General features: G+C 39.8%; 1 protein-coding gene across 7 annotated transcripts in view; it reads right to left on the bottom strand.

Moving 5' to 3' along the window:
- Positions 1 to 240: 240 nt before the first annotated feature.
- The window catches only part of LOC134001968 (dnaJ homolog subfamily C member 13), a 37,855-nt gene continuing 19,587 nt past the window's right edge, over positions 241 to 18,508 (bottom strand). For 3 of the 7 annotated variants that reach the window (XM_062441178.1, XM_062441183.1, XM_062441179.1), the window contains 38 exons: positions 18,340 to 18,435; positions 18,097 to 18,237; positions 16,166 to 16,183; positions 15,122 to 15,204; positions 14,683 to 14,836; positions 14,441 to 14,544; positions 14,190 to 14,349; positions 14,033 to 14,095; positions 13,827 to 13,928; positions 13,389 to 13,493; positions 12,882 to 13,084; positions 12,637 to 12,721; positions 12,350 to 12,504; positions 12,061 to 12,106; positions 11,817 to 11,965; positions 11,515 to 11,716; positions 11,284 to 11,399; positions 10,987 to 11,065; positions 10,755 to 10,890; positions 9,879 to 10,063; positions 9,715 to 9,789; positions 9,493 to 9,612; positions 8,509 to 8,904; positions 8,308 to 8,421; positions 8,061 to 8,177; positions 7,702 to 7,879; positions 7,517 to 7,608; positions 7,334 to 7,433; positions 7,169 to 7,243; positions 6,956 to 7,068; positions 6,162 to 6,331; positions 6,014 to 6,056; positions 5,749 to 5,922; positions 5,478 to 5,657; positions 4,207 to 4,347; positions 3,965 to 4,108; positions 3,761 to 3,860; positions 241 to 1,501 (listed from right to left, as the gene is read on the bottom strand). In XM_062441178.1, coding sequence (XP_062297162.1) covers positions 1,404 to 1,501; positions 3,761 to 3,860; positions 3,965 to 4,108; positions 4,207 to 4,347; positions 5,478 to 5,657; positions 5,749 to 5,922; positions 6,014 to 6,056; positions 6,162 to 6,331; positions 6,956 to 7,068; positions 7,169 to 7,243; positions 7,334 to 7,433; positions 7,517 to 7,608; positions 7,702 to 7,879; positions 8,061 to 8,177; positions 8,308 to 8,421; positions 8,509 to 8,904; positions 9,493 to 9,612; positions 9,715 to 9,789; positions 9,879 to 10,063; positions 10,755 to 10,890; positions 10,987 to 11,065; positions 11,284 to 11,399; positions 11,515 to 11,716; positions 11,817 to 11,965; positions 12,061 to 12,106; positions 12,350 to 12,504; positions 12,637 to 12,721; positions 12,882 to 13,084; positions 13,389 to 13,493; positions 13,827 to 13,928; positions 14,033 to 14,095; positions 14,190 to 14,349; positions 14,441 to 14,544; positions 14,683 to 14,836; positions 15,122 to 15,204; positions 16,166 to 16,183; positions 18,097 to 18,237; positions 18,340 to 18,435 — 4,812 coding nt within the window. In that variant the 3' untranslated portion in view covers positions 241 to 1,403. The remainder of the gene's footprint in view (positions 1,502 to 3,760; positions 3,861 to 3,964; positions 4,109 to 4,206; positions 4,348 to 5,477; positions 5,658 to 5,748; positions 5,923 to 6,013; positions 6,057 to 6,161; positions 6,332 to 6,955; positions 7,069 to 7,168; positions 7,244 to 7,333; positions 7,434 to 7,516; positions 7,609 to 7,701; positions 7,880 to 8,060; positions 8,178 to 8,307; positions 8,422 to 8,508; positions 8,905 to 9,492; positions 9,613 to 9,714; positions 9,790 to 9,878; positions 10,064 to 10,754; positions 10,891 to 10,986; positions 11,066 to 11,283; positions 11,400 to 11,514; positions 11,717 to 11,816; positions 11,966 to 12,060; positions 12,107 to 12,349; positions 12,505 to 12,636; positions 12,722 to 12,881; positions 13,085 to 13,388; positions 13,494 to 13,826; positions 13,929 to 14,032; positions 14,096 to 14,189; positions 14,350 to 14,440; positions 14,545 to 14,682; positions 14,837 to 15,121; positions 15,205 to 16,165; positions 16,184 to 18,096; positions 18,238 to 18,339; positions 18,436 to 18,508) is intronic. The other 4 variants (XM_062441180.1, XM_062441184.1, XM_062441181.1 and 1 more) reach the window with 2 other exon arrangements.

Genomic DNA, 18,508 nt, shown 5'->3' with positions numbered 1-18,508 from the left:
ACCTCAGTCCCCATCATGTTGGAGACCATGTCTATAACTTGAAGGTAAAACACCTTTTATTAGCAAACTCCAACCAATACTTTGTGATAACTCCACTTCCTCCTGAGGTGATATATGCATCAAATTCCCAAAAATTGGCAAAAATAATTCATAATTCTTTCTTTTCAAACATGAGTGTCATATAGCGATGGCGCCCTCTGTTGAAATCTGTAACAAACACAAATGTAAATACAAAAGAACAACACTGTGGGTTCCCTTTTATTCTTAAAATTTTATGTACAAGTGCGACTGATTTATTTTTTTTTAATGTACATTCAATATAGAAAGTTTATATACGCAATATTACATTGAACATTTCACAAATTGCACTAGTCTTTCACATAGATTCATAATCAAGAGTCAACGTCATTCGTCATGTCTTAGCAGAAGCTCATTTCCTGTGGTTATTTATTCACTTATAAATATTTCTAGTGCTTTTTGCATTCTGGGGGAAGGAAAATTACTTTTAAAAAAAACAACAAAAACAAAAAAGAAAAACCATCGAGGCAGAAAGACAAGTCTTCAAAGATAGTGAGAAGCAGAATGAAGTATGAATTTAGATCAGAAGACGTTTTGGAAAGCAGATTTTGTGTCGACTTTGAAAAAACGTGGATCGAACCGGGATCAGTCGGAGGGTTTATGTGACATTTTCAGGGCAGAAAGATCATACACATCTATTTTGTGATATCCTATTTTTTTTTTTTTTACCATTTTCTTTTTTGCTTTTTCCAGACAGTAATCCATTTAATAGACTAGTAAATGACATGTTGATGATGTAGGTCCTGTGCACAGATGTTACCCTCCAGTTAGGATTTACAGGGTGCGAGTGCAGCGAATCGGGATATGAGTAAGACACAAGAGACAAATTAGCTATAATAATAATAATAATAATAATCCTCAGTCTTCCAATGTCTTTTTCATGGGAAACAAAAAAAAAAAAAAAAAACTAGAGTAAAAAATATATTCATACAAAAAGTAAACTCTTCTGTGTGTCATTGGAAGAAACAAGAAAAGTACAGAAACAAAAAAAAACAACAAAAAAACAAATGTGGTCATCCGTTAAAACAATTTCGAAAGCGTTTATGAAGACTTGAGTGCCGTTTTGGAAGTAAGGGGGAGGAGAGGAGAGTGATGTCGGAGGAGGTGTCGCAGAGATATGACGATGACTCTCTAACTCTGCTCTCCTCCCATCCTTCTCTCTCTCTCTCTCTCCAACCCCCCTCGTCCGGGGAGCTGAGCCGAGCGGTCCCCATCGGAGCTTTCGAACCCCGTGAAAGAAAGCCGCACGGCGGGGCGGGGCTGGGCAGGGCAGTTTCGGCAGTCTGGGTGCCTGAGCGTGACGGGGGTGTGTTGTGGTGTGTCCGTCAGCCTAGGTCTCCAATGTCGTTGTCCACGGGGGGTGGGACGTTGGGCATTACCGTGGTGCCAGTTCCTGCTGTAAGGTAACCTGCTACTCCTGGACCTACGGGTGTGGACAGGAAGAGAGATAAGATTCGGTGTGACTGAGTGGGATAGATGGAGCGCTACTGATGAGATGCTAAACTAAAGACATCCACTACTCTATGTTTGCATGGGTAGATGATCACTACAATGACACTATGATCACTACAATGGCTGCAATGGACTAATTACTAAATCATTTAGCAGCAATGCCTGAGCTAGTTATTCTCTCTCTTAAATGCCAGTTTAAAAATGCTTTTGTAAAGAAGAGCAGAGAAATACCTTCTAAATACATTGCTCATGTATAATCATTACATGGTTGAAACCAGAGTCCCCCCCCCCCCCCCATAATATATGGATCCAAAAAGTATGGGACCTCTATCAGGTGGAGCAAATTACATACTCAATAAAGCTCCAAAAATCCACTCCTACTATTACTATTTACTAACGATGGAGCCCTCTCATGCCTGAGGTTCTTGGCCCTAAACCCTGCTAAAGTTTTACCTACTTACATTTTATGTGCATGCACATATCATTTATATATTTACCTGTATTTTTGTCTAAGCTGTTATGCCTTGGAGTGAATAGTTTTTTGTTTGATTTGATTAGATTTTTTCCTTTCAATTTTTTTTGTATGCATGTATGCATATGTATGTGTATATATGTGACACATCAGAGTGGACACTTATGCCCTTTAGTTTGCCTTTAAAAATGTTGTGTTGCTTTCTTGCTTTATACTTGAATATAATATGTACTGCTGTTGATAAAAAACGAAATAAACAGGTTGGAAAAATATTTGTGTCATCCTTTAATACATCCTCTACAGTACTTATGGATGTCCCATTAAAACTGCATCTCAAAAATAAAGTATTGCACTGCCTTGGTGGAAGGCATCTGTAAATATAACGGCTCAGTGAGGTTTAAATACGACAAAGGAAAGAGTTTGAAGGTAAAACACTGAGGAAAGTTTGATGTGATGAAATGTGAAAGGAGGGCATTTAGTTTAGTCATTAATCCGTCTCTGCTGAGTAGCACGTGAACAGGCGTATGAATGGATGAATTCTAACCAACTATATGTAAACAGCTTTAAACATATCGTCCCGTCTAGATTACGGTCTTATATTATAGTTTATGTAAATTAAGTCATGAAATAAATAGTCAATAAATGGAATATTGCTATTTTATACTATAGTTAATGTAAATTATGTCATTATTTTCTGTTTAGTTTTAGTGTTTTTGAGCCTTTTCTGAATCAATTTCATTAAACTACAAAATAATACCCTAGTTTTGTATAATGTGTACTTTTTGAAAATATCTTTTCAATCAGAATACACTGATATCAACAGTAAAACTCTTCATTTACTCACTCATTTAGTCTTTTGTGTAAGAGTAGCAGTAATAGAGCAAACTCCTACAGCTCTGCATTCACCACTATTCATTCATTAGTTGACTTTTTGTTGAGTACTTTTGTAAAATCACAATATTCTTCCACTTCTGGATACACACTGAGCAGCATTTTGTATTTCTCTTTTAATTTCATCACGCATCATTGTTTCCTAATTAAACATTCTCCGCTCATTTTGCCCGGAGCAACCTGGATATCCCCCGGTGTTCGGACAAATCACATCACATGGACTAATAATCTCATTCATCTGAGAAACTTAGGGGGCAAAAATAATAATTCATCAACTTTCAGAGGCATTTTTGTTCATTTCTGACCTTTGAATGTGATACAGATCTGGTGAATGGGGATGAAGAAGATGTTACATTTTATTCCAACACTGCTAAGATGGAGAGATTTGGGAATGGAAAGTGGAAATGTAGAAAGAGATGCAGGTAAAAGAGGCGAGGAGTTTGCAGTAGGAGCGAGGTAAAAGTCTACCTGCATCAGAGCAAGAGAGAGGAGGGCTGTGAAGGCCCAGCTCGGGAGTCTAGAGCCCACCTCGCAGTGGGCTGCTGGCGGCCAGGAGAGAAGGAGTGGATACCCCTGAGGAGGAAATGTGGAGGACACAGAGGAAGGAAAGTGGTACAGCCAGGAAGTTATAGTAAGTGGAGAGAAAAAGGGATTGCTAGGGTTTTTTAAAATCACAAGTAAAGGAGTCAGCCACAAGATGGGTGTTTAGGAGAAAAGCAAAGCATTAGGAATCAGTGTCAGCTCACAGAGAAGCACTCAAGACTTACCGTTTTAAGCACTTTGGCCTTTTAGGAAAATTATTTCAACAGCCTCGCTCGTTAAAAGAAGGTTATTTTAAAGCAAGCTGAATTTAAAGAGATAGCGTACCTGTCAGGTAGCCTGCGGTCTGAGACTCTGAGATGAAAAGATCATGTTTCTGGTCTTTGAAGGCGCTCCACACTGAGGACTTGGCTAGTATCTCATTCACCTGCAAAACACACATCAGCAAAGGATTATTATTTAATTAGGCAGAAATATAACTGCACTATTCATTCATATATTAAGAAGTTAGGCTGCATCACTCTATCACACCTGTTCTCCATACTGCAGACTGCGAGTCATGGACTTGAGAGCCTTTACTATCTGAGCCTTGGTCGCTGAAGGGTTTTCTATTGTCTCCAGGCCGATTCCTTCCAGTAGCTTCAGGAGATATGGAACCAGCTCCACTCTTAGAGCCTGTTTGGTAAATAACATATATTATATTAACTCAACGCTGCCTTAAAAAGACAAAAAAATATATATACCGTATCACAACAATGACATAAACGGTTTACCTGGGCCACGAGTTCAGTCTGCTCCTTCTGAAACATGCGGTTCAGAGCTTCACACGCCAACCCGGCCATGTCTGCCCGAAGTTTCATTCCAGACATCAGAGGGCCGATAGTCTCCAGAGAAGCCATGGAGCGCACACACAGCTACACAAAAACACAACGCAGATGTAGTTGTATTAAAGGAAGAAAACTCCCATAAAGATTGGGGGAAATTTACAGCATCACAGCAACAAAAACAGAAGAGCATCAATAAAAAAATTAAGAATATTAATAAGTAAAAACAAGCAATATGAACAATAGGAAATGAAATAAAAAAAATAGTACCAGCATGTTAAGAGGAATATTGTGTAATGATAATATACCTGAGTTTGATATTTAACAAATTTTATAGAGAAAAAATACTTTGCACAACTGAAAGACTTAACAAGCAGTGCTATGAACATTTTGAAGATATTAAATCTGTTTTTTTTTTTAAGTGTGAATCCTTGATAAATATGTAAAAAAATTGCAAAGTGAGTCCTGTGTACGGCTGGGTATCAGTGCTCAATAAATTTAAGGTATCAACTGAAAAAAAATGTATACCAAGTAGTATTGAAACGTCTCCCATCAAACGATACCTGCAATCCATCCTTTTTACACCCAGAGCTAGAAGATATGACTATCTGTATGGACTTGCTCGCAGCCAATCAACACAAGTGTTCTTCAAATAATAAATATTAATAATTTGAGGACTTTCAAAATGCATTTGTGTAGAAATCAAATCATTTAAATGTGGAGGAATGTTATGCAATTTAATGCTTCTATTCACATGATGGGTATCAAATGAAGTACTCAGTTGGTATCAGTATCACTTTAAGGGTACCTGGATTGATATTTGTATCGTAATTTTTGAAAACAATCGCCAGCCTTAGTCTCAAATCGCGTACTTCTGTACTTACACTTAATATCTGTGCATAAGTGTGCATGTAAAAATGCACTATAAGTACCACGCAAAACGGTCAATAAGTTGGAACTATGGACACCATCTTGGCTACGTAGCAGAAGGGGAGGGACCACTTTTCAAACAGGAAATGGCAGCTGAGGACGTTGTTACCACGGTGAACATCACCGCATTATACGAATATAAATTATACGTGTGTTTATTACACTAAGCACCACTATACTGTTGTCACATATAAGTATATCAGTAGGTTTATTGGGTTAATTTTGCAGTCTGTACACTGACCTGTCGAAATTTACCATCAACTTTTACAGAGTCAACTTTGACACCTCACCTCATTGTCTGAGAGCACGTGGATGAGGCGGATGGAGCACTTGGGCACAGCGTTGTTCTTGTGGTTGAGAGTTGCCAGGACGCGCGGCAGGTGACCCAGCGGAGGAACCTGGTCGGCCAGCTGGCTCTGCGTGCTGAACAGGCAAACCGCTGCCGTGGTAACCGTCTCCAGGGCCTCACCCTACAAGCAGGACCAGGAGATGGGTGTCAGGAGTGAAACTAGTGAAAGTATGGAGTGCCGTGTGTTTGTGTTACTCATTAAAGCCGCTCACATTAGGGTTGTTCTTCTCCATCAGCTCGGTCAGCGTCTCCAGGAGGGACACCAGGAACTCTCGAGGCTTGCGTAGCACCCAGCCTGGCTGGGCGATAAAGATGCGCAAGAAGACTCCGCCCACTTCTATCTCACCCTGTCCTGCTCCGTACGCCACTGTGAAGTCCTCTGGCAACTGAGCACAAAGACAAAGAGTTTATTTTCAAGCTCAACACACATAAAACACACTAAAGTTCAACAACAACAAAATTCATTTATTCACTTACTCTCCAGTTTACGTCAGGATTATCCTTCTGCTGTTTAAAGTGCCTGTAAAGGATTAAAAAAAACATCATATTTAGCAGTTATTAGGACGATCGTTCACCACTCTGCTGGATATTTTTGTTAAACAGTGAATTAAGACTAGGGTCATACTCGAGCATCATCTCCCGGACAGTGGTGGACACTTTCTCCCTGGAGTTGTCGTTCCAGATGAGTTCAGGATTCTCGTGCGTTCCCTCGAAAATGTGCACAGCCGCCTCCGCGTTGTCTCGCATGGCGTCCATGAACACGCCCGGGAGGAAACGCATCAGTGTCAGTCGCACCTGGCAGGCAGGAAGTTATGAAAATGATTGAGGGTATATGAAAGTAATGCAACAAGGACAACAATGATCCGTTTTTTTCTTATTTGAATGTGAAGAAAGAGCAAAAAATAAATGTCACCATCCTGTCTTCTTTTAAATATAAAACGTTAATTAAGCCCCAGTTTAGAAACCTGCTGTAAACTGTATCAATCAATCAAACTCTATTTATATATGTAGTTCAAAGTCCTGCACAGTTGATTGACAAGCTGATAATAAGACAGAACAAGTGTAGACCGAGGACAACATAAAGGAAAAGGAACAAAAACAAAGAACAAATTACAAAGAAAAAACAAAAAAAGAGACCATTGTATGCAAGAGAAAATAAGAAGATAAAAAAGTAAAGAAATTAAAAATAAACGAGAAAAAAAATTAAAAATAAATAAAAATAAGAATAAGAGAGAGGACAGAATAAGTTTATTTAAAGTTAGACTAAAAAAAACTAAGTTAAAATAGATTAAAACTAAACAAAAGTGAAATTAAGAGAGATAAAGTTATCTGCAGCCCCTGCATGTGTAGGATTTAAACATTTCAGCCCACTAATGGTTTGTGAGATACTTGTTAAAGCTGTTTTTTTCCCACACTGACCTTTGGCCCGACCAGCTTGTCCGAGGTCATCTTGGAGAAGAGCTCTGCGGTCTGTGTGCGGACCTGGGGGTGTGTGCAGTTACAGAAGAGGTCCAACAAGTAGATCAGAGCACCTGTGGAACAGACAGAGCATTAACATGAGCATCCACACACTCACACAATTTTACATAAATATGGAATAATGTACAAGAAAAAGAAGAATTACACACTGACCTTTGGCCATAGCCTCTTTTACTATCTTAGTATTGGAGGTCAGTGCATACAGGGTTTCCAGCACCATTTGCCTGCCTAAAAGATAAAAAAAATTGGTTACTTTTTACATAAAACACAGAAAGTGCATGACAGTAAGATCTTTTCTGCTTTAGAGTGCTTTCTTACTGGAGGGAAGTGAATGCAGCAGCAACAAAAGGTTCGACAACACCAGGGACTCGGCAATGTTGCTCACACACTCTTGGTTTGATGTCACTGTGTTCACAACCTGCAGGGAAACCAACGTGAGTCAGATGCAGGAATCATATTTCTAAAAAGATGAAAAATAAGTAAGAGCAAGGTTCGCCGTACCTCCAAAACCAGCTGCTGTACTCTACCGGCTCCGTGAACCCGCAATAAAGAGAAGAGCAGCTTGAAATGACCGATGCACTCCGACTCTGAACCTGTAATTACACAAGAGAAGAAGGTGAATTGCTTAGAAAAAAGGTTAACACATACTACACATCATTCATTTGACCTCTTCTTCATCATCTCACCAGGATTGTTCTTTATGACGTTACGAAGAGCCTCGAGAGCCATCTCGGCGAAGCGGAGCCTCTCAGCGTGCTGCTGGGACTCCACTTTGTTGCTCTGACTCATAGCCAGCAGAGTGTGGAGGTACTGGGCCTGGGAGCCGACGTAGTCAAGGAGGCTGGCTGCAAATGCTTTGGGATACTAAACATGGTATGGGATGGTAAAACACACACACACACAACAGCATTAAAATCTAGCATATTAAATGTGAAAAAATACTAATTTTAGATGTCATTATTCAAATCTATGTCCCAATGTGCTTTATAGTTTAGTTACCTGCTTTATTTATTAGTTAGAAAACTGCTAATAAAAGCCTGCTCACCTCAAGTGGGAAAGATGGTTGCTCATTGTAGACCCGGACAAAGATCTCGCCGACTATCAGCTCTTTGCTATGATCATCGAATATGAACTCAGCTCCAAAGCTTTTATCGTTTTCTCCCTGTAAAGAGACCACAGAGAAACATTTTTTTTTAGACTTGTCAGATTTTTAGTTGCATAAATAAAGTGTACAACCTGTTTTTAAATCTGAATCAGGCCCACATGGCAGTATATTGGGGGGTTATTCTTACCCTCTTGATGTTGCCCTCCTGTTGACCCTCCAGGAACTCCAGCAGCTCGGCTCTCGTTCCATTGTTCCAGATCAGGTACGGGTTCTCTGAGTTACTGTTCAGCAGTTTCAGGACCTAAAAACAACAGAGGATGTGAAACTCAGCCTGTTGTGGCTTTCTACCATGCATAAACAACCCCACCTATACACCTGTTGGACTGACCTCAGGCGGAGATCCTGTGCCCAGCTTCCTGGAGATGTACGGTGTCAACATGGCGGCGAGGCTCTTGCGGATGGTGGGGTTCTCCGGCGGTGTGCCCTCCACGCCGTTGGTCTCCGAAACGGGATTGTTACCGTCCGGCGCGTGCGGTGTCTGGACGTAGCCTCCCAGACGGCTCAGAGCTACCAGGCTGAGCTTGGCCAGGTTGTTGGCGACCTCCTGCTGGTTTGTGTCCTGGCTGGTCTGAACGCCGCTCTCCTCCAGTGTGTAGTCGTAGTTGAAGAGGTGAACCAGCAGGTGCCAGAGGACGCCAGCGTGGTACAGATGGGTCTGGAGGAAGAAATCCACGGCGAACGAGCTGATGCACTGCACCGCAAGGGCTGCAGTTTTTGGGAGACCCTGAGAGGAAGTGAGAGAGGAGAGAACATGAATCACTGCAGAGTGAAAATGAATCGTTAAAGCAGCTGTCTGGTTTCAGAACAAATACAAGGATAATATTGAAGGTGCTTTTTTGAATATTACTTAATAATTAACAGATGAGACACCAAATGAAGCATATAAGATCAATCATTGAGTGGCTATTGTGGCTTCAAAGGGGCTCTGCACTTTAATTCTGCATCTTATTGCCTCCAAGATGGATTTGAGTGAAATGATAAGACAGTTTTTAGGGAGCTCTCGAAAAAATAAAGAAATGGGATTGGCCAAAAGGTGTTTTTAAGAACCTTTAATTACTCAAGAGGGAGCCTAAATGAAAGAAAAACAGATTTTTTAGCAGCTGCAGGTACCTTGAATACTGATTCTACTAACAAGATTTCATAAAAATGACCTTATAATGTCATATTGTTAAAAAATAAACCACAAAGCACATTCATGAATGTGTCAAATATTAAACTGTATTTGGGCAACTGAATTACACATTTGTTTAATCTAACGTCTCTTTTCATGTGTTAATAAAAGACAGAAGACTTAAGAAGAAGGTGAAACTACCTTTCCGTAGTACAAGATGTGACAGAGGTCCCTGATGATGCTCGGCAGCTCGATGATCTTTTCCCTGCATTCTTCAAACTGAGCCGCAACGCTGTAGCACCTACAGATGTGCCCGCACACCTGTGGCACATTAAAAAGAAAAAAAAAAGTGTTAAAAAGGATAAAGAAATTGTAATGAGGGGGGGAACACTTGATAGAATATTTGATTTTTTATCAGTCTACCTGAACAGCCATGTCGTCAGCCTTGCTGGACGCCGTCAACACAGCGACACAGCGAGAAAGGGCGTCCAACAACACCTGAGTAAAAAAAAAAAAGCATAAGTTACACAACACAAAACACAAAGAAATGGATAAGTAATATTGAATTTAGACGAGCTGAGTTATACCTCAATGCCGCTCTCGCGACGCAGCTCCTCAGCGTTCAGAGCCGAGCAGTTGACCGTGTGGAAGGCCAGCTCAGTGGCAGCCGGGAGCAGAGGGGAGGTTTTGGAGAACAGCTGGCCGTCGTCCGTCTCCATGGTGATGGTTTTGATGAGCATGGGGTAACCGGCGTATTTATAGGGTTCCAGTTCTGTTTAAAACACAGTGAAGTGGTCAGAGGAGTGGGCTAAACATACTTAAGATCTACCTTTTAATTCTGGCTTTTAAATGAACTTTATTTTTTCAATTTTATGTCTTATATCTTATGTTTTACTGCTTGGTCTATCATTTTTATTCTATTTTTATTTCGTGATTATTTCACCTTTTATGCCTGGTTTTACCTTCATCACATTTCCTCTTTAGTTGTTTTATTATTTTATTTTCTTCTTGTCATTGTTTTCCTTTCAGTACTCCACCTCACATTCCTGTTTTCACCCACTTTATTTTTTTTAGTGACTTTATTTGATTATTCATTCATTTATTTATCATATATTTCATTCATCCTTTTTATTACCTTTTATTTTATTTGGCTATTCTGAATTTTTATTTCTACATTTTTATCCTACCTCTGATGTTTCCTCACTGCAAATTCATGAGAGTTATAACAACATTTCTTCAGTTCCTGTTTTTATTGATTCATTATTTATTTCCTCTTCTTATTTTACTAAGTAAAGCACTTTGTGTAATATTACTATGTATAAAAAGTGCTATACAAATAGCGTCTAATTGATTGATTGAATATCAGCCAAATTCAATTTTTCACTGTAATAACTCAGAATGTGTAAACAGTGAAAGAAGAATAGAAAAAAAATGACAGAAAGGAAGTTTATCAGTCATCATACCGTCTTTGTGTCGATTAAAGAGGATGCTCTGAGTTTTGAGGATGAGGATGATATTTTCTGGGTCGGGCCCGTCAATGATACGTGCAGACTTTGTACAGAGGAACTCGTAGGCTTTGTTCACTTTCTCAAACATGTCCTGAAAGATACAGAGAAAGTTAATATCAAATTATGTGGATACTCTAAGCGCTGAGGTAAAACATGTCATGTTTAGTAATGATCATACTACACTTACCCTGCCCTCTGGGTTTTTGTCAGGATGGTACTTCTGCGCCAGTCTGAAGTAAGCTTTCCTGATTTTGCTTTCCTCGTGCCTGAAGATAAAAACACCAAGCAGAAAGGCATTTTTAATTCAATTTAAATTAATAAAAACAACAACATTTTAAAAGTTTAATAGATTAATAATTTATCCAAAACATCCCACCTACGTCTAAATAGCCACAAATCTCATGTTTATTGCTACTAATCATTAAAGATGATTCATTATTCAAGAGGGATAATAATAAGTAATAAATAATTAAACGCCACTCACTGCCCCTGTCCTTTGGGGAGGTTTAGGACTTCATAGGCATCATCTACAGACATAGAGGGAGGCTTCTTCTCAACCTCCCTCTTCCAGGCTTCAAGAGTGTCTTTTAGCAGCTTCACCTGTAGAGTAAAAGTGGTGGTGGAGATGCGTCACAATGTTAAAAGAAGCCCAACTTAGGAAAAACACAAGCAAGGCATTGATAAGAAAAATAATATAATAAAAAAAGAGACATACAGCATCTCGAATAGGCCAGTTGGGGAAGCGGGTGGTGTCACACAGATGTCTGAGGTAGTAGATGTTGCAGAACAGCTCGTTGTCCAGCTGAGGGAAGCTGATCACGGGGATGGGGCAGTACTGGTAGAGGGCCCGCGTGTTGCTCTGCAGCCTGGGGCTAAAGTCAGCTATGTGGGCAGCTATCTTCTCAATCATCATCCGCCTGAAACACAATTAAATTAAATTAAAATATCATTAAACCAGATGCAGCACAATCTCTCTCTACTTTGCTTTTTAAAATCTGATGAATTAGTCCTTTCTACCTCATCTCGCTGCTCCAGATGGCCTCAGGTGTGTCGAATTCTCCGAGGAATATCTCAGAGAAGCGCTCGGCCTCGTAGTTCTCCAGGTAACACACCATGGCTTCAGGCAGCACTGGTCCCAGAACACTACGCTGCACTATGTCCTGACCCTAAGACCGCAGAGCACAACAATCAAATGTCATTTTTCGTAACCAGGTGTGATCTTTATGGTAGAAATCTGGATATAAAACTAAACCAACTTTACCTCTTCTGATTTGAAGGCTTGCTTCAGGTGTGTGTACTTCAGGAACCTACAGGGTTGTCACAAAGGTCAATATTAACACTACACATACCTGAACCCTTATCTGTGCCAATGTATAAAATATTTTACATTTTTTCTTAAGTTATTTTCTAAGAAGCGAGATAAAACTAAATAAAATGTAAGGTGAAATGTCAATGGAAGGATTAGTATTTGTTCATGACAATTCAAAGACAAAATAACTCAAATATAACCACATTTTAACATTTTGGCATGTTTGTATGTTTTTTTTCACCTCGCTACAGGAAGCACATTGGAGCCCGTGTACATCATGATGAAGAAGAAGATTCCCGTTAAGTAGAGGCGCTGCAGATTAGGGTTATCCTGCATCACCAGGTACAAGACGTTGGCGACCTTTTCCACCAGGATCGGGTCAAAGGTCAACAGCAGCTAGGAGAGAACAATGGTGGAAAAAAGGGGGAGCCAAACAAAAGATAATTTTGTTAAATTATAAAAAGTCAACCAAACGTGCTATGGGAAACAATTTAATAGCACTCAAATCAGATTGAAACAGTACAATACCTGGACAATGTGAGGGAGGCAAGCATTGTCACTGATCATCCTCTTTATCTTAGGCAAAGGACGGATAATGGAATTATCTTGATCCCTGGGAAATAAGTGGATAACAAAGTGTCTTAAAGTCATGCTCTAAAGGCTTCACAATCCTTCAAAATGAAAGCACATATTAAGATTGTTTGATAGAAAAAGAAAATTAAACTAATATACATTATACATGCAGCCACATAGGTATTTTGTGCAGCCCCCACCTGCTTGGGTAGTACGAGCACATGGTGATGAGCATGTTGAGGATTAGTGTAGCCAGGTCAGACTCGTTCATTACTGCCTGTCCTGTGGCCAGGAGGCACCATTTCAGCTGGGGGATGGCCTGCAGGGGGCGCCATCCATCCATCCCCTGAGCCCAGCAGCGCGTCTTTGCTGTCAGGACGCCTGTGTTCCAAAACTCCTGCATCTGTGGAGGAAAAAATAAAATAAAAACATGATTAAAAATACAAGTAAGATTAAATAAAAACATGTAAATACACTGCAGCAAATGCAAGAGACACAACAAAGATTACTGCCATCGCTAGAATAATATGATCATTAGACATGATAAAAATCCAGCTAATTATCACATTAACTACGAATACTCTTTATTCCATTTTGAGGAACTGTTGTTTGGAGGATTTTACATTAAACTCTATTTTCAAACGGATTAATTTAACAGTGAAAAGTGCAGTACTGCTGATGTTGGTCATTTTAAAAAGATCACATACCTCCTCAAAACTGAAGGGTCCTCTTCTTTCCTTGTCCGCGTTACCGAAGTACCACTCCTTCTCACTCTCCCTCTTCATGTCCGGTGATGCTTCCAAAACATTGCTCTGTGGAAATTAAGCAGACCTCCATTTGATATTTGACACTCTAGACAGGATTAATAAAAATGTAGGCCCTGAATGTTAAATTAATTCTCATCAGTGGCTTATAGAGAGTTCAAACGTATAGGGGGATATTTACTGGGGGTTTGCCTCTTTTTTGGTGCATTTAACTGTATTTACTAAAGAACTGGCACTGAAGTTTGCTCCAGCACAGTGACAGAAAGTTGGTAGTTAGTCTCATGCAACGTGTGCTTTAAGGCAATCCTGTTTAGAAGTGTAAACTATAGATATGTGGGATATATGTTGATATGAGACCAGAAGCTCCAGCCATGTGTTTACCTGCAGCGGCACAGTGGCTCTGCTGGTGTGCAAATGGGCCAAAGTGAGCAGGTCCACCAGGATACGCACTCCATTCGAGTCCATCACTTCCTTCACATTTTTCTGCAAGGCAAAAAAAAAAAAAAAAGATTATTCAACAAGTAAAAAAAACGTGAGAGTAATGATCATGCAATAATAAGAGAAAACGGATGCTTTGATTATCTTACCCTGTTGAGAATCAGTTTGTTAAGGAAGAGGATGATTCTGTCTCTTTCCAGTTTGTCTGTACACTGTAATCACAGAAATGCATTCCCAAATTAGTAAAAAAAAAACAACCCAAAAACCCCAAATGAACACTTGAAATGACATTTTGCCTGTACTCACTCTGTCCAGCATGCCCACAATGTATTTCGTGTCCGTGAAGGTGCCGATCTCCTCGAAACATTTCCCGTAGACTATTGTTAGCGCCTGTAGGCACAGGCACTTCATTGTGACTTTGGGTGTAAGCAGAAAGCGATGGTAGAGCTCATTGAAGAACTCATATCTACAGGAGCAGAAAGGAGAAAACATCTGTTAGACTCCAGTGGTGAATGATACTATTTGTGCATTATTGATTTAATGTAGTGTAGTCTTACGATCTCTTGATGATACTCGTCTCCTCATTTTCATCCTCCTCCAGCAGCAGACGCAGGTAATAATCCCCTATCTTTATCTCATCTGAAAGGCACTCATATTTCACCTGCAAACACAAACATTTGATTTTAAGTATATTTCCCAGCAATTTACAATACAGTCCTGAAGCATAACAAGCCATTTCAATGTTTTATTGCTCATATTGATGGTTAGAATTGATCGAAAGCTCATCAGGAACACGAACCTCAAACTCCTGGTGGTTCCAGGAGATGACGGTGGCACTGCCGAGCTCACGGTCTACGCCGAAGGCACGCATCTCCCCTTCCAGCGCGTCCCGCAGCTCCTCCCTCGTCTTCAGGTTCCAGATGAGGTTGGACTGTGCGTGGTCGAGCTGGAACCTTGAAAAGACAGAAAAAACAGGTTTCAATCAGGAGGTTTTATTCATTTTTGTGAATAAAAGGGTTTTCTCATACAGAATGTGCTATCCAGACATACGTGTAATGTAAAAATGTAGAATATACAGCTAAAAAAACCTCATTACTGGCTCATAACTTCAACTGAAAGGCCTGGATTCAAGGCTTTTAACAAGACACAACTTCCCAAAAACTTTTGAGTATAATAAAATCCTGATTAGATAATGGGTGAAGAAAAGCTTGAATGGAGGTGTGAAGGCCGTGTGGTACCTGTAGTAGAAAAGCTCCCAGTTGGATTCGATCTTTATCCTCTGCCGTCTCTTCCTCAGGATGACAGGCTTTTGATTTGGGTTCTGAAATCAAATGAACGGCACAAAACATTGAAAAACTATCAACTGTTTTTTTGTTTGTATTTTCAGCTTATGGCATGAAGAGAGTTGTGAAAAAGTTAAAATGGGGACAACATGACCGACAGCTTAAACAAATAACAACAACAACAAAATTATAATGAAAGGCACCAGTGTGTAAAAAAAATAACAACAAAACATGATAACAAAACTGTTTTTTTGACAATGGAGAAATTATGAAAGACATAAGAAACAAACAAAAAAAACACCAAAAACAATGTCATCGTAGCACCAACATAGAAAATAAGGTTATGAAACACCAAAAAAAACCAAGATGGGATCCAAAAATTGGATGCGTTTTTGTAATCCATCGCAAGACGAAACAGGTTTTTCTCAAATCATTCATGATCTCAATTCTCATGAATCTGAGAGAGAGAGAGAGAGGATATGGCTACTTACAACATTAAAGTTAATTAAGTAATACAACTAGAAAGATAAACATGTTTCTCTTTAGTGCCATAAAATAAGGTAAGTGCTGTAAAAGGTCAGCACAGGTCACTTAGCACAGGTACTTCTGTTTATGGCAATTAAGCTAAAGCAGGTCATTATTTATTGATGATAAAATGCAATAGATAGCATCTTAAAGCAACAGAATAACATATATATAGACAGTATGTCACAGCACACATCCTCTCTATTATTAATAGGTAAAGAAGCGACACTTATTATTTAAATGTTGTACTTGTTTTTTAAGGGAACGGTTTTATTCCATTTCAGACAGTTCAGTACAGTTAAAGCTCCTGTTAGGTCATTTGCTTGGCTGAATTTTTAAAAAAACGCACCCAATATACAATAACCACATGAAGAAAGGTAAACGGAAAAAATGGTTTGTTTGAAAAAGAGAGAGACAGAGGATATGTGGAGAAGAAAAAAAAGAGCGTGGATCCCATTGGTCAGTCCTACTTACCAGGTTATTTCTGTCCTGCTGCATTTGTTTGACAGCAGAGAAACCACACAAGACAAGGGGGAGGGTGGGGCAGAGACAACACAGAGAGATTATTGTTTCCTCGGGTCAAACAAACAGGAATCTCAACAAAAAAAAGGATTACAGGTCACTCTAAGTACTAATTAAAAAAAAAAGAAGAGAAGGTTGACATACAAAACTATCACTAAATCATATTTATTAGCTGGACTTATGTGCGATTTATTGCTAACAAACAAGTAGACATGCAGCGTGTGGTAAAATCATGAAATGGTGATTGTGATTTTGGTGATATTCAGTGGAAGCAAGCCAATCAAAAAGATGTAATTGATCATTTTAAGCCATTTTGAGGTAATTTAACACCAGTAGTAGTAGAGTAAAAGAAAGGGAAGCCTTGTTACTAGTGAGGTTAGATTATATAAAGTAGATCTGAGTGAGAGAGAGTCCTGCTGTCGCCAACCTCGACCCACCTGCACAGCCTTACTTAATTACTACATGCACTTTTTGCACATTTTATCCCAACACGTCATCACATTTGCATCCTAACAAAGGCCTAAATACAAGTGTAAACAACCTCCGAGACGCACTGTGATCCGATCCGACCCAAACCACTTTCTGAGGTGGTCTAGGGCATATTTGACCATATATGGGGGGGTTTATCTTTGCTGCTTACTCATGTGGGAATGTTAAGAGTACGATCTAGACCTGCTCTATATGAAAAGTGCCTTTAGATAACTTCTGTTGTGATTTGGCCATATATAAATAAAGACTGATTGACAGTAGAGTGAAAAAGCAGTGGAGTACATGAGGCTTTATTCATATTTCTCCACTGAAACTACAGAATGTGTTATCCTGTCAAAGTGTTACTAAGCCAGCGTGCGAGTGTAATGTGACAATACAGAAACTACAGCTCATAGTGGTTTCTTAGTTAGTGACAAACCTTTAACTGAAAGGCCTGGATTCAAGACGCAATTTACCAAAAACCTGAAGCTGACGCTGTACTTATGAGTATAATAAAACCCCAATTAGATAATGGGTTTTTAAAAAAAGCTAGAATTGAGGTGCGAAGGCCGTGATAGTGGAATTGATTGATTGATAGTGTAGACGCTAATGTGTCCTGATGCTTCAGCGACAAAGACATGACTGGAAAATACGTCATGAATGCAGGATGTGGTGGTTGTTTTGGTAGAGAGCGGTAGAGGAGCACAGATGTACGTGGTTGGAGTAATCTGAACAGTAGGAATAGTTTGTTGTTGTTGTTTTCGAAACATTTTTATTAGCTCTTAGCTCTTAAGGCCGCACTAAAAACAAATCTGACTAATGTAATAACTGTGCACGATGCCGGTTGCAGCAACAAAATCTGGACACAAGTTCCCCAGACGTATAATAGAGACACGTGTAAACAGGGCCGTACAACTTCAGATTTACACAACTATTTGGTCAATTTCAACACCAATGATGGACTCTGCTGCACAGAAAAAATACACACGTGATGGAAAATATCTGTTTTAGCTGAAGAAAAAAATGGGTTAGCCATTTCTCAACAATTGTGCAAGCAATTAAAACAGCAAGGAGCACATCTTGAAAAGAAAAAAAAAAAAGAAGTGATTTTAACCGGACATTAAACTGCTTCCTCAAAGTCAGGCAGCATCGCAGCTGTCACAAGCTGACACCGCTCGCCATGCAAAATAGCTGCAGCAATGGAAGAAAAAGAGTTTTATTATTAAAAGCTTGCTTCTGGATTCTGCAGAGCTGTTCAGCAACAGCAGGAGGAGGAAGAGGAGCTGCTGTTAGAGAGAGACACCTGAGCGGACAAAGTCGGCAGCCGTAGCAGTAAGCTTGTCTGATAGATAACAGGTTCAATTAAAAAAAAATCAGCCCCTTAGTCCACTTTGCAAAAGAGATGAAATCCTCACCTCCTTCTGAGCGATGCCCATCTTATCTCTCCAGTGCATCAGGACTACGTCGGCCTTCTCCTTGGCGAACTTCTCCACCTCTTTGGCTGCTTTGCCTGCCATCCGCTGCCAGTCGGGCACCTTGTTTCGGTTGAGCTGATCCTGCAGGAAAAAAAACAAAAAAAACCCAATTAGATTTAAAAAAGATGCCAAATGACTTATAGTGCATATTCTGCAAGTTTGAGAAGTGTTTGTGCAGATTACCGTTGCAATTTTCAAGTTGTCCCGAATGTGCATCCTGTCTATGTCTTTCTCCGGGACTGCATCAGGACTGTCCAGGTAAGCCAGCAGGCCTGTTGGCTGAGAGAAGGAAGAAAAGTGAAATGAGTATCAGGCTTAAACAGAGTTGCTCAGCTGCCAGACACTCTGGCAC

This window comes from Scomber scombrus, chromosome 20 (assembly GCF_963691925.1).
Source record: "Scomber scombrus chromosome 20, fScoSco1.1, whole genome shotgun sequence".
Taxonomy (NCBI): domain Eukaryota; kingdom Metazoa; phylum Chordata; class Actinopteri; order Scombriformes; family Scombridae; genus Scomber; species Scomber scombrus.
The sequence above is the reverse complement of the archived record's forward strand: the minus strand, read 5'-3'. Positions and strand labels throughout refer to the sequence as shown.